This window comes from Papilio xuthus, unplaced genomic scaffold, assembly GCF_000836235.2.
Source record: "Papilio xuthus unplaced genomic scaffold, Pxut_1.1 DF826933.1, whole genome shotgun sequence".
Taxonomy (NCBI): Eukaryota; Metazoa; Arthropoda; class Insecta; order Lepidoptera; family Papilionidae; genus Papilio; species Papilio xuthus.
Window position 1 is genome coordinate 2,825,144 of NW_013531716.1, and position 15,524 is coordinate 2,840,667.

Here is a 15,524-nt window from a genome sequence, read left to right on the forward strand (position 1 = left end):
AATCTAAATATTTAGATGGATGGATGTCTGTATGTTTTTATGATGATATTATTTATCTCCAGAACAGCTACATTTAGCTCTATAGAGATCCATTGATCTTGCTCAATTTTGGTATAGACGTAGAAAGACTGGAAGAACAAATAGGCTAAATAATAAAGTTTTTTTTTTAATTAAGGTAAGTAGTGAGAAGCTACTATTAGTGCAAACTATTATTACCTCTTTATTACATTATATAAAAAAAACATAAATTATAAAAGCCTAAAGTGACCTTTGTTGGGAGCAATTGAAGTGTAAATCTCATGAGATACCCAGTTGCGAAGCCAGACAAGATTAATGGCTCGTACGTGGCCATAACTTGCAAAAGGTTTCATGTAAAAAACAAATGAGATACTAAAGCGATCTTACATTGAGTACACTAATATATCTTTTACTAGAGTCTAATTCCTTTGACTGGTTTACAATAGTGATGTGTCACATGACTCGAAAACTTCGTTGCAGTTTTTTATTAATCAAAAATGTAGTTTAACAGTGGTAGAGCCCGCTTTAACATCTTCGCACGAATAGGCCCGGCTTGCCCTGTGTAATACCACGACCACACAGAAGACAGGCGTGAAGTGGAAGCAATTCCGCGTTTCGTCTGATGGGTGTGCGTCCCGGAGGCCTAATTTAGTCCTCTTTCCCTTCCCATCCTTTTTCTTATAAGGAAAGGACGGGAAGTGGAAGTGGACTTTCCGGATGAGAGGATGCATTGAAGGGGAAAATATTTTCTTGCTGTGCATCCTCTCCTCCGTCGAGTAAAGGTAGGCAACGCATATGCAATTGCGTATGTCTATGGGCAACGGTCACTTCGCTATTTCAGCGATTTCAGGTGACCGTTCGCTCGTTTGCCACCTTATGATATAAAAAAAAGTTATAATAAAAAATTATATTATTAGAATACAAAGGGTGTGCTTGTATACATTTTACACTAGCAACAAGGTAGCAGGCACAGTTATTAAATTAGGGCAAATTTCGTAACATCTGTTACTAATACTTTGTTAATACCTTAATTATAACTTTAACTTTGACAATTTCACTTTGTATTTGTAACATTTTAACGTATACATTTTAACATTATAATTAATACATGACATCGATGCGAATCTTTGAATGTATAGTCAGTCGGATGTTTGATAGAAGATATCTCCAGAATTGATAAATAGGCTACTAATTAATTTCTTTTTATTCTACGCGGACGGAGTTTCGTGTGACATCTATAGATTGATTTCAAAAGCAACTACCTCGCTTACACAGAGTAGCAACAATAGAAAGCAGATAAAGGCGACATGATTAACGATATTTTAATTAAATCACTCCCAATCGTCCATTAAGAGATGCCTTAAGAGAGATTGATTGTTGTAACTTTTAAACACTAATCAGATTCGGCACTGTTATTATTCAAGTTCCATCACAGACGTCTAACGTGGTAAAGATTGTTGTCTTTACTTTGAGAAGAGAAGTGTCATACATCTACATCATCAGCTTACTCAACGTCCCCACCGAGGGGCTCGGAGCCTACCCTAAGTTAAGGGTGATTAGGCCATAGGGATTATGCTAAGGAACGCTGGCCAAGTGCGGGTTGGTTGACTTCACACTTGTCTTTGAATTTCTTTTCAGATATGTGCAGGTTGCGGTGTTTTCCTTCACTGTAAGAACGTCGGATAAATGTACATATGTAAATCGAAAATCGAAAAACACATTGGTCCACGGCGGGATTCGAACCCAGGACCTGCAGATTGCAAGTCATATGCTTGACCACTGAGCCACCGACGCTCCTGAGAGAAGTGTCACCACAGTGTAATTCTACGCTTACTTATTCAAATGGCTTTAAATGAGAAGACAATAGAAAAGTATGCTTTGGTAGTTAAGATGTTATGTAAAGATACAAGTTATTTAAGAAAAATGCTTTATATTGTTTGGGTATTGTTGACAGGAGACGAATCATAGAAACTAAACATCAATCATTTTTGTTAAAGGCACTACTACCAGTATCCTTCGTAGCTAAAAGTAGTCGTAGATGTATAGATATAGACTGTAGATGAAGTAACAGTGTGCTAAGATATGCTACGCTGAGTACGTAGAAATCTTTTAACTCTCACTAACCGCCACGGTTATGTGAGTGTTATTTTTAAATTTATTTTAATATCCAGTCAAAGAATAACAAAATCTGTATTTCAACTATTGTGAAGCTTTATTTATAAAGAATCTGTTTTGTTATTCAAATTCCAGTTGTACGATTCTTTTATCTGGCCTTTTAGCATTGAACATTTTTAGCATTACAAGACCCTTTCTCATTCTTTGTAAAGGAACATTCTCTCAGAGGTATCTCATTATTTCCATTTCATATTTGTCTTATTGTTCCCTTTACGTACTTATATATACAACTAGCTGTCGCCCGCGAATCCCTCCGCGTGGATATATAAAAAAACTTAATTAGTGTAGCCCATCCATCCATCCATCTAAACATTCGCATTTATAATATTAGTAAGTTAAATAAAAAGCAGCTCTTCAAGGCATAAATAAATTAAAAACGCCTTGACAGATTTATATATATTTATATATATATAAGAAAGTGTTAGTTACACTATTTATAACTCAAAATCGGCTTGACCAATATGGCTGAAAATTGGTGAGGAGGTAGCTTAGAGCCAGGCGACGGACATAGGATACTACTATTACTATTCATTCATTTTTTTTCGAATCTATGCCATGAAGAGCTGCTTTTTATTTACCTTACTAATATTATAAATGTGAATGTTTAGATGGATGTGATGTGGATGGATGGATGGATGGGTGTTTGAAGATATCTCTAGAGTGGCTGAACGACTCGATTAAATTTGGCATACGTATAACATAGTCTGAAAAAACACATAGGTTACACTAATTAAGTTTTTTTACATATCCACGCAGACGGAGTCGCGGACGACAGCTATTAATGTCAAGTCAGATCTATTAATGATTTGGTAACAACACGACAAACTAGTTATTATGTGTGCGTTGTGCCTAAGTATACATGTAGATAGAACATCCTGTTTGTTGGTTCGCTGAATCCGTAATCATGTTAGTATCGATTTATTCCAAGCTAGTTGAACTGCTCCACGCATCTGGTGACGGTTTTAAAAGGAATTTTATAGTGAAATCCGCAAAGTTGCTTTTATATTCATAAAAGTTTTTTAATAGACACACTTTTTAGTCGATTTTAAGATTAAATAAATAAGTTAAAAATCCCTAAAACCATTATTCAGTATATATATTGTCGTTTTTTATGGGTTATATGATACTCTTTATAATTGCTAAGCAACGATGCATTAAACAAACTAATTGTAGTCGTGTTTTTGTAGACTCATCTAATGTTAGTGAACATACTGTATATAAGACATCTCGTTGATATTCTTTTGTTATTACTAACTAGATAAACGTGTAGATTTTTTTAATGTAGTGTTCATTTGTTTCACGTAAGCTATAGATATAAAGTAACTTTTCAATTATAATATAAAGCCTGATTTTTAAATAATTTATCTTGTTTTTAACGTTTTTTTTTCTAATCATCATCAACCTGCCCTTATCCCTATTGGGGGTCGGCACAGTATGTACTACTCCTCCATACATCTCTATCAGGCGTCATATCCGAATCTAACCCCTTCCTACGCATATCCTTTTTCACACAGTCATTCCATACTTTTTTTGGTCTTCAACGTACGTTTTATTTTTTTACAGATATGTTATTTAAATTTGTAGATTTATTTTATGATGACATTTCATCTCGCGACTTTGTCTACCTTTGGAATATTAGTGGTATGTGATTTTAACAATCCGCGATACTATGACTTCGATGTTGGACCTTTATTAGAAAATGATAGAATTCTGATAAGTTACACGAAATGCTTCTTAGACAAAGGTCCTTGTACACCCGATGCTAAGGAATTCAAAAGTAAGTAGTCACTAAGTTTTTAAAAACAAAAAACCAATTCATTTTTTAAATCGCAACAAAAGTAAAACTAATTATTAAGGCTATAACATAATTTTACATCGAAATTTATTACGTTTCTTCTTGCTCTATATTGTTTAGTAACTTTTTTGATTCATTAGGCCTTAGTTGACCACAATAACCTAGACAACCTACATAGTTTAATATTTTCTTAAACTTATAATAATTTCATAATGATATTTATCTTCAATAATACAATTTCAGGAGATATACCTGAAGTATTGCGAACGTCGTGTGGAAAATGTACAGACAAACAGAAGGAGATAATCAGACAGGTTATAGGGGCAGTAATGATACGTCATCCCAAATCTTGGATGCAACTCCTCGACAAGTATGATCCAGAAAAAAAATATTTTGATGACTTCAATAAGTTTATAGCAGAAGAATAAATTGAATAACAGGAAGAAATAAATATTTATTTTATTTGCCCCAGAGAAACGATGATACTGTTTTGCTGTTCAATTTATATTTTATTTTACTCTGTAAAGTGTTTTATTCTAAACACATTTTAAAATTATCCTATTGGTTCAATACGGAAATATATTTTTCACAAATTAAGCCACCACAATTGCATTTTTAAAATTAAAAAAGTAGACTAAAATCACTAGTGACGAGAGCTAAAAATTTAAACAAACTTTTTCTGTATCTCGTACTGATGTTCGTTTACATCGCGAGCCTGCCTCTAATTAGTTAAAAAGGAAATGCATTCCGCAGTAAATTTTGCATCGCCCGAAGCTGCAGATTAAAAAAAAATTACAGCCAGTTTTGTGTTACGTAAAACATGCCAGTGAAATTGTATAATATATATGTCCTAGCCGAAAAACAAATGAATTCAAAACCAAAAAGAATATTGTCTTTTTTACTCTTTTAGAGCATTTATTCTCTGCTTTATAGGGCTACGTTAACTTTTTTCCTTTAGTAAAAAATCCTGATATATACGTACGGACGACCTAATCATGTGGTAGACTAGATGCAAAAATTATATTACAAAAACTGTTCAATTACCAAGTATTTTCTATAGTCCATTCAAAGCATTCCATTACAAAGCAGATGAGAAAAATGTTAGGTGAATCTAGATATATAAAAGAAATTCATGTTACACTATTTTTAACTCAAGAACGGCTTTGCCGATATGGCTGAAAATTGGTGAGGAGGTAGCTTAGAGCCAAGAGATGGACATAGGATACTATTTATTCATTTTTTTTCGAATTTATGCCTTGGAGAACTGCTTTTCATTTAACTTAAATGCGAATGTTTAGATGGATGTGATGTGGATCCATCTATGGATGGGTGTTTGAAGATATCTCTACCCTATGTATTCTGTTCTGTTCTGTTGTCTTCTCTTCGAACAGAACAGAACAGAACATAACACATCAGAACAGAATAATCCATTATTGCTGTTCTAAAGTTATGCAATAATTTCATTAGAGAATGCAAAAAAATATTAAAAATAGATTTTATAACGTAAACACAAAAGTACTTACGAGAACAACAATGAATCAGTAACACATTTTAGATAGGTCTGTTGTAATGCCACTGAATGTAATTAACCAAAGAAAATACGAGCACCGGCAACAATATTTGTAAAACGAGTTTTTGCTAATAAAATGAAGAGAAAAAGCGCAATTAGAATACGGGTACAGCTGTCGGCCTTTAAATTTTACATTTAACAATACTGTAATTACATAATCTTCTTCAAAAATATGTAAGTACATACGTGTATATTTCTTTTAATATAAACTACTGGCTGGCTATTAATTAAAAAAGATGCTAATGTAGTCTTACAGACTATGTTCTACATCTGTGTTTTCATTAAAATCCGTTGAGCTGTTCTAGAGATAACTTCTAACATGGATCCATTAAAAACTAATCGAAGATTGTCGCCTACTAATCCACCAAAGTACTGAATAAAAGTAAATGTCATGTGTCCGTATATTAAGACGGATATGTGATGTGACGAAAATGGATAAAAATAAGACCGGGTATATTAGAGAAATTCTGAGAACTGAACCACTGAAGGAACACAGAGGTGAAGGACGTTTAAATAAGAATGGAAAGGGTCGAGAGGAAAGAGTGTGAATACACTAGGTATCTTCCTCGGCTCCTTTCGCGTGGAATAACAAAAAAAATAGCGTATGTGTTCTTGTACTATATTTTACAATTATGCCAAATTTCAGCGAGATCCAATCATCCGAGCAAACATCCATCCAAGTATTCGAATTTATAATATTAGTAAGACACGCTTGTGGTGAAGAATGTCAAGAGATCCTATAACTGGGTTAATCTTTCAACACAACATAAACAAAATTCTTAGATTTCATTGCAAAATATTTAATACTTCTACCTACGAGTTAATGTACCGAAAGCCGTAATAGCGACAATTCCACTAACACCGCTATAAATAACCTCAATATATCAACAGTCTTACTTTTTATCGCTTTTTTACCTCATGCCAAATGTAACAATGTATTTCTTTAACAAAACCTGAAATAAACTTTCTCTACCTTTATATATATGTGTCCGCACAAAATTAAAAAAAAAAACTTAATTAGTAGCCTCTGTGAATTTTCCAGAATATATTTTCTATCTATGCGTTACAAGCTGTCGCCCAAAAAACATAATTAGTCTATGTGTTTTTACAGACTATGTTCTATATGTGTGCCAAATTTCATCAAGATCCGAACAGCCATTCGAGAGATACCTTCAAACAAACCATCCATCTAAACATTCACATTTATATGTAAAGTTTCAGCAAGATCCACGCAGATGTTCTGGAGATACCTTCGAATAAACATCCATGAACCCATACATCCAAACATTCGAATTTATATTATTAAGATAACTCTTGAGGATTAATTAACGAAAAGTTAGTTTTTTTAACTCCTCGTTATTTATACAAGATTATAAAATGGCTTGTACAAAGATTTTATTACAAAATATTTTTCTTTACTATAGAATATTCAAATCAACCAACCCGCACTTGCCCAACGTGGTTGACTATGGCGTAGTCACCCCTAACTTAGGGCAGGCTCCAGGCCCCTTGGTGGGGACGTATAGTGAGCTGATGATGATGATGATAGAATATATAAACCCTATTCATTATATCTGTAAAATTTTAAACTCTAAAAGTAAACTTTTATCGTACAAAGAAGTTTTTAAAACAAATCCTTTTCAAATATGTATATGTCATATTAGTTTGGCAACATCTGAAGTTATTTTCCTCGAAAGGAAAGGTCGATGTATTTTATAAATTGTCATAAAACTGTTGTATATTTTCGCAAAGGATATTTTTACTTTGATATGTAAATATCTATAGAAAACAGGCAACGTATTTTTGCCGTGCGAAATAAATCAGGGGAAAGTTGAATACGAAAATATTCATACATGATACGGCTTTTACTGATATTTTTAGAACTTTAATGGTATATTATTTGTATTCCATACACTATTTGAATGTCAGAGGGTCTATCACAAATATTTACGATACACGATTTCGTAACATCAACGATAAAATGTTTCATTTTTAGGACATTTGTCGTTGTTCTTTGTCCCGATAGGTGCGTTGTACAAATCTAATACAATTTTTTTCGATGTCGTTAAATATAAAGAAAATTTCGTGCTAGGCCCTCTAAAGTGACAAATTTAATGAAAAGAGAAACGATCTTTTCTCCTTTGTTCCTTTTCATTGTTATCGAATAAAATAAATTTCGAGGAATAGAGTAATTATTACATTTATATTTATAATATTTGCATACGCTAACCAAACATTGTCAAAACTGTAAGCCAGTATATTCTATATAGTAACCAGAACCAGTGGTTAACAATGTAAGCATGCGTTAACCGCAAGTTTACGGACGAATGATATTACTGTCTACAGCTAGAACAAGTAGTTAGTTTCTGGAATAGTGCCAAGCGATGAGACCGTGGCATTTCGTATCACCTGCTCTTGCCTCGCAAACTGACTTACTGACTCAAAGACCTGATTACTAATATTATAAATGCGTATGTTTAGATAGAAGGGTCAACGAATCTCGATCAAATATGACACAGATATATGGCGCTGCAGGTTTCAGTTGCGGGTTATAGTAAAAGTTTCGTTTAGAATTCTCCGTTAATATACATATGTATGTAGGTCACAATAATTAATTAATTTAATTTGAAGTTATAGTGGTTTTTAGATATGTGAAAATATGGGGCGCTAAAAAAAAATATTTATTCTCAAAGTGGGCAGTAGACGAAATAAGTTTGGGAAACATTGATCTAGAGCATAGCCTAGAAGAACGCAAGCAAGCGTTCGCGTAATAGTGTAAATAGATAAAGTGACACTTACCAACTCGATGCCCCGTTCACCGCCTGCAGGTCCCTGGTCACTCTGCAGGTGTCAGTCGAGTCAAATAAGTCACAGTCAAATAGTCTAAAGGAGTCAGCAATTTTGCTCTAATGAAGCAACCGATGCGCCCATAAGCGCGCTTTAAACATCGAACTGAAAGCGAAACCGTCAACTCTTAAGCGACCCCGTACGCTAGGAAAACGACATGACCGATGTGTGTCACTTTCCGTTCAACTACCGTCGACTCACCGCCTTACCCGCACAAGCCCCCGCAGGCCCGCGCCCGACATAAGCGGTGAGGGATTTTAAACTACCCACTTGTGCAGGGAAAATAAAAATGAGTCGGCTTACCTACACTAAATCGTATATACGTAACCGCGAAATTCAAAAATATAGTTCAAACCATTGAAAATGGATAACTAACTAACGAATCTAATAACATAAAATTATTCTAAAGCAGTCAAGCAGATTATATTACAAGCAAAAAAATGCAGAATTAAAAGCATATAATATTAATAGTCTTGTTCTATTTTGCCAATGTTAGACGATTTTAAGTTTTTCTAAAATGTATTTTTCTGATCACCTAACTCACTACGTAATTAGGCATAATACAATCGATCCCCTAAATATGAAATTAGGTGACGTTCTATTTCGAGCTCTAGTTTAGTTCGGTCGTTTATTTATAATATGCAGTGCAATTTATTTGGCTGTGTTCTTGTGATGCATACGTCAAACGCTTGGAACGATTCCGGTAGGGAATCAGTTGGGGGCGCTGGCATCGATTAGTTTACAGTGACCTAGTCTCTCTTACTATCTCCTGGTTCCCGAGATTTGTTTAAAAAACTAAACAAAATGCAACATAGAAACTTTTAATAAGAAACGTTGTGTCTCTAACAATCTCTTAGTTTACAAAGTTTCGTGAAAAAATAAGAAAATGCTTCGTCTTCAAGGTATGTTCCATTTACTGTTGTTTTGTATATTGTTTTAACAAGTTTTACAAGGATTTATTTAATTCACAGATGTAGTCAAATTATGTCTAATTTACTTTGTCGTTGTGCCGAAAATAAACGCGTTTAGAAAGTTTGAATCTTTGAAGACAACTATTCCTATTGGTGAGTACAGAACTTATAATTGACAAATATATATAGGATATTTCTAAGGATGTAATATACCAAGTTCCTCCATCACCTCATGATTCTGTTTGGTAAAACTTAAATGCCAAATATAATATTATTATATTTGGCGTATTCAGTTGGACGCATTCTCGTTTGCCAACTATATAGTTTAATGTTTATGCAAAGATTTCAATTTCAGGCGTAATATTACCACCGAATACATTGGCGGAAGTTGCTTTCGCGTCAGCTTTGACGAGGGCTTCCGTTGAAAGTAAACGTTATCACTTTACAATGAAAGCCTTGAATGTACCTGAGGGTGACAGCTTTGCTGCCTCTAAAGCAGGTAACAATTTTTTTTTTTAAATGCAGGTTTAGGTGCTGTGATCCATTTTTGGGTCAATTTTGTTCATTCTTGCATTTTGTTATCTAACATAATCAAAAATTAAAAAAAGTCAGTTAAATAATTGAAAAAAATATCATTCATATCGTAAGTGATATGGAATACAAGACATGAGCCTTGCTATATTTCTCAGTTTGAATCGTTTCATTTTCTAGTTACACCATGTAGAAAATATATAATATAATATTAAATACTGATCAGAAAGAAAAAGAAAAAATAATTTGAAAAACTTTTAATAAGAGAAAATATGATCACCCGTATATTCCAGCATGCGAACTGTTAGCCGGCGGCGTTGTTGCAATATTCGGGCCATCGGACGTGAACTCAGCTGCGGTGGTCGAAGCGCGCTGTAGAGCCGCGAGGGTGCCACACATACAAGTATGTATTAAGCAAGTTGGTTTCAGCAATATCTAGCTTCATTTAAAATATACTATAATATTTCTTACCTAAATTTTTCTATCCCACAATATATTTACAGTACGTCGTCTATGTTTTTTTTTATTTAAATCAACTTGAAAAAAATTTAAAATAAATTATTTTATAGGCTGTTTGGCGACCTTCCCCTGCCCGAGGAATAAAAAGACCTACACCACCTGGAATTAATTTGTATCCGGAAGCAGTCTCCCTTTCAAAAGCTGTCGCGTCACACATTAAGGATAGTAATTGGAACAGCTACACACTCTTTTATGATGATGATCAGGGTAAGATAAATATTTTTTTTATTAACTGCAAACTTGTGGTTATTTCCTACTGCTAAATATTGCAGTAGCAAAGTCACTAGAATACATTTGATCCAAAACAATTTGTTTGACGTGTAATAAAAGAAAATGTAGCTCTAACATCTTCGCACGAATTGTCCCGGCTCGCCCGGTGAAATACCACGACCACACAGAAGACAGGCGTCAAGTGGAAGCAATTCCGCCTTTCGTCTGATGAGTGTGCGTCCCGGAGGCCTAATTTAGTCTTCTTTCCCTTGCCACTTTTTTCTTATAAGGAAAGGATGGGAAGTGGAAGTGGACTTTCCGGATGAGAGGATGCATGGAAAGTGAAAATATTTTCTTTCTGTGCATCCTCTCCTCCGTCGATTAAAGGTAGGCAACGCATATGCAATTGCGTATGTCTATACGCAACGATCACTTTGCTATTTCAGTGATTTCAGGTGGCCTGCTCGCTCGTTTTCCACCTTATGATATAAAAAATTGTAGAACCTAAAGATTGTGGCGAAAAATGAAGAGATATTGCTATGTTTTGTCAAAATAATTTCCTGTAATTTTGTAATTACTCCTATATGTTATTTCAACAGGTCTAATAAGACTCCAAGAGATATTAAAACACGCGGAGCCGGGTCACAAATGGTTTGTGCGTAGACTAGTACCCGGTGGGGACAATCGACCACTGTTCAAAGCAGTAAAGACAACCGGAGCTACGCGGGTCGTCATCGATTGTCCAGCAGAAAGGATACTTGAATATTTAAGACAAGCTAATGAAGTTAAATTTTTTGAAGATTACATGGTATGTTCATATTTACTCGAATATAGGTACTTATTTTTATCAACCATAAATATATCAATGGTTGGTTGCTAATGCCTTAAATAGCAAAACTCAGCCTCTGATATCATCATTTTCTTATAACTTGCGTATTAAGTAATTTACCTTACTTCTTACTTATATCTTAATAATATTATAAATGCGAATGTTTAGATGGATCGATGGTCTTGTGTTTGAAGGTATCAACGGCAGCTGGATCTCGCTGAAATTTGGCATAGATGTACAATGTAGTCTGAAAGAACACATTGGCTACTAATTATTTTTTTAATGCCGCGCGGAAGGAGCCGCCTGCATCTATTTTATATATTTTGATTCGTGTCTTTTTCAGAGTTATGTCCTCATGTCACTCGATGCACATACACTGGATCTAGAAGAGCTTCGGTATGGTCTATCAAACGTGACCTCAATGCGTATTGTGGATCATTCCGACTCAAGAACACTATCATATTTAGCAGATTGGAAGACACGGAGTGCATCTGAAGTCGTAATACCAAAAACAACCCAGGAAATAACAGTATTAATAATTGATCAATACAATTATTATTGGTGCTAAACAAATTTGAACGATAAACTTTTATTTTTAAATTTAAAGGTAGAAGCTGCACTAGCCAGTGATGCTGCAACATTGATAACAGATGCATTTAAAACTGCACCAGAAGGATTTACGATAGAGCCTCAAGAACTTGAATGTAATTCGGAAAGTCAATGGGAAGTAGGAGAGGAATTTTTAGATCATTTACTAATGGTATATTTAATTTATTATATAACGTTTGCTAAAACGAGCAATGGTTATTATCATCGGGCAATCTCTATGTTCACGTGTTGATAGTGAGACTGCTATTCATAAACATACCGAAACAAATATAAAGAAAATCAAAATGTAGAAGCATAAAATATCTAAGTAGCTTGTTTTGTAATTAATTGATCTATTAAATATTTCAGAATCCGACATTTGGTATAACAGATAAAATAGTACTGGATAATACAACTGGTGAACGAACTTATTTTAATGTAGAAATAATGGAACTATCTAATAGTGGTTTTAACAGCATAGCAAAATGGAATTCCATCACCGGCTATAAATATGCAAGATCAGCGGTTGAAGTTTCTGATTTGTTAGCTGAGAAATGGCAAAACAAAACTTTTAGAGTAGTATCACGAATTGGAGCTCCCTATTTAGTTGAAAAGACTCCTAAAGAAGGCGAAGAATTGACTGGTAATGATAGATATGAAGGATATTCAAAAGATTTAATTCATGAAATATTAGCGGAATCGTTACATCTCAATTATGAAATAATTATAGTACCGGGAAATCTTTACGGTTCGTACAACAAAGAAACTAAAACTTGGGACGGTCTTATAGGATATCTATTGGAAAGGGTTTGTTTCTTCGTTTTGTTATGTTTATAATAAAATTGTCTATAAAATACTAAACAATGGATATCATTTATTTAATTACAGAAGGCTGATTTAGCTATTTGTGATCTAACTATAACGTACGAGCGACGATCTTCGGTCGACTTTACAACGCCTTTTATGACTTTGGGTATAAGTATACTGTATTCAAAGCCGACTCCTCCTCCTCCCGAATTATTTTCCTTCCTTAAACCATTTTCAGTAGATGTTTGGATTTATATGGCAGCGGCTTATTTAATGGTTTCTTTACTACTTCATATATTAGCTAGGTAAGAAAGTTTTGGGTACAAAAATTTGAAATTATTTTTAAAATGCTTTATAAATTTTAATATGGCAGACATTTTAAAGACACGTGTTTTTTTCAGGTTAGCGCCAAAAGATTGGGAGAATCCTCATCCATGTGATAAGTCTCCGGAAGAGCTGGAGAATATTTGGCATATCAAAAACTCATGTTGGCTTACGGTCGGTTCAATTATGACGCAAGGTTCGGATATCCTACCAAAGTAAGAAATGATATCAAAGTTTATTAAATATTACGCAATTAAATTAATGCACCTTTCAATTCCGATCAACTAACACTTAAAAGACCTCATGCAAGATCTTTCGTAATCCGTGGCATTAGAAATATTCTCGCCTTTTCTAATTCTTGTGTATAATGAAGTAACATTCCTCAGAGGATATTCAACGAGATGGGTGTGCGGTATGTGGTGGTTTTTTGCACTTATTATGTGCTCCTCGTATACTGCGAACCTAGCTGCGTTCCTCACCAATGCTGCCATGGACGATTCAATAAAAAGCGCTGAAGATTTAGCAAGTCAAACTAAAATTAAATATGGTACTGTACTTGGTGGATCTACGTATTCATTCTTTAAGGTAAAACACGAAACTAAATATGTCTAAGTTTGAAAATAATTTCTTAATTAAGGTGTAAGGTTTTTAACGCATAGCACAATCATAAGAATAAGCTAGAACAATTAACTCTTGGCTGCCTTAATCTTTACTCGATTATTGAAATCGATTCGAAAATTATTTTAATTTAAATGAAATAGAGAACCAAAATTTTTCGGTAGCACTTAAAAAATTAGATACTGTATTTCGAATGCCATATCGATCTTTAGATGGATTCAATTTGTGCTCTATTGATTAAAAATACCACGTAAACGACATCAATTACAGATTTCGGTTGTAAGACAAGACAAAGGATCTTAGATAAGTAATGTGAACTGCCAAATAAAAGGAATGTTTCTCTTTGGGCCGATCGATCGGTGGGCTGAAACACTCAATAAAAGTTATTGTTTTAGCGTTCAAATGTATCAACGTTTCAAAAGATGTGGGGAACCATGGAATCGACGCGACCCTCAGTGTTTGTTAAAAATAACGATGAAGGAGTAGACAGAGTGATGAAAATGAAAAAGAAGTATGCTTTCCTTATGGAATCAACTGCTATTGAATATCAATTAGAACGGAATTGTGACCTAATGCAAATCGGTAGCACATTGGACTCCAAAGGATACGGCATAGCGATGCCATTTGGTATGTAAACAAGCTTAAATACTACGGTAACTTCTATCAGTGTCACTTTTCTTTATCTCTTTGTGTTTTAGACTCATCATACCGCACAGCCGTTGATAACGCCGTATTAAAACTTGCTGAAAGCGGAAAATTGGTTGAACTTAAAAATCGTTGGTGGAAAGTCCCCAAGGAAAAAGCCTGTGTTGTAAGTTTTTACTTTAGTTAACATGTCGAGTTAAAATTGTGCATAAGTTAAACATTTTAGGACCGATTGTACAATATCGACATGTTACTTTTTATTATATTCTTTTTTTAATTTTAAAATAGTTTTAATTTTTCTAACTGGCTTGTCCGTCAAGCTAATTCATAATTATTTTTTTTACTTTTTGTAATCTATAGGCAGAAGAAGCAGGAGAGGAGGGTGCGAGTGCTGAGGAATTGGGCGTCGACAATGTAGGTGGTGTATTCGTGGTGCTGGGTATTGGTTGCGGGATGGCTGCTGCTATGGGGGGTTTTGAATTTCTTTGGCATGTCAGAGAAGTTGCAATCGAGCAAAAGGTAATTTTTTAATTATTAAGAACACTCGAAACCAATATGCCGATATGTGTAGACGTGTAAATGTGGAAGAGATGTTACTTGCGCCCCTGGGGTACGGACGTGATTTGTGATCTTGTATGTTGTAATTTTATACTATTATTATAATATATATACTAACAGAAGATAGAGATGCTAGATAATCTTACATTCAATAAATAAAATAATACAGTCATAAAAAATCTACAAGGATAAACGAATAAGAAAATTCCTTTTCAGATGTCGCAAACGGATGCATTTTGGGCGGAACTGGCGTTCGCTTTAAGTTTCTGGGAAACTGAGAAGCCCGTTGTTCACTCGAGGCCATCATCATCCGCCTCGGGGTCTATAGCATCGAGAGCGTCGTCAGTGCTCCGCTCAGCGGTTGATCTTTTTCACCTCGATGTTTTTAAATAATTCGAACTTGAAACATTTTGTCAGAAAAACTGGTTCATGGTTTTATACTGCCATGACAATACAATTGTCACGGCAGTATGAAACCTCAGCTACGATTGTACAATGTAGAATTAAATCTTTAATAAATCTTTTATTCATTTATGCAATATACCTTTTACTTTATCTTTTTCTTTATCTGCCAGTTAT

At 34.3% G+C, this 15,524-nt stretch overlaps 2 protein-coding genes across 2 annotated transcripts; both read left to right on the forward strand.

The window, feature by feature from the left end:
- The first annotated feature begins 3,762 nt into the window (after positions 1-3,762).
- Positions 3,763-4,426, forward strand: LOC106122110 (ejaculatory bulb-specific protein 3-like). The gene is made up of 2 exons (XM_013317979.1): positions 3,763-3,970; positions 4,232-4,426. The coding sequence occupies exons 1-2, from the start codon at positions 3,787-3,789 to the stop codon at positions 4,414-4,416; spliced, it is 369 nt and encodes a 122-aa protein (XP_013173433.1). The 5' UTR covers positions 3,763-3,786; the 3' UTR covers positions 4,417-4,426.
- A 4,711-nt stretch (positions 4,427-9,137) lies between these two features.
- Positions 9,138-15,421, forward strand: LOC106122286 (glutamate receptor ionotropic, kainate 2). The gene is made up of 16 exons (XM_013318219.1): positions 9,138-9,307; positions 9,377-9,469; positions 9,672-9,815; positions 10,141-10,250; positions 10,417-10,573; positions 11,176-11,384; positions 11,749-11,934; positions 12,013-12,165; positions 12,363-12,800; positions 12,882-13,105; positions 13,202-13,339; positions 13,511-13,709; positions 14,138-14,369; positions 14,441-14,553; positions 14,748-14,906; positions 15,162-15,421. Exons 1-16 carry the CDS (start codon positions 9,292-9,294, stop codon positions 15,336-15,338), a joined length of 2,748 nt encoding a protein of 915 aa, XP_013173673.1. The 5' UTR covers positions 9,138-9,291; the 3' UTR covers positions 15,339-15,421.
- Positions 15,422-15,524: the final 103 nt, after the last annotated feature.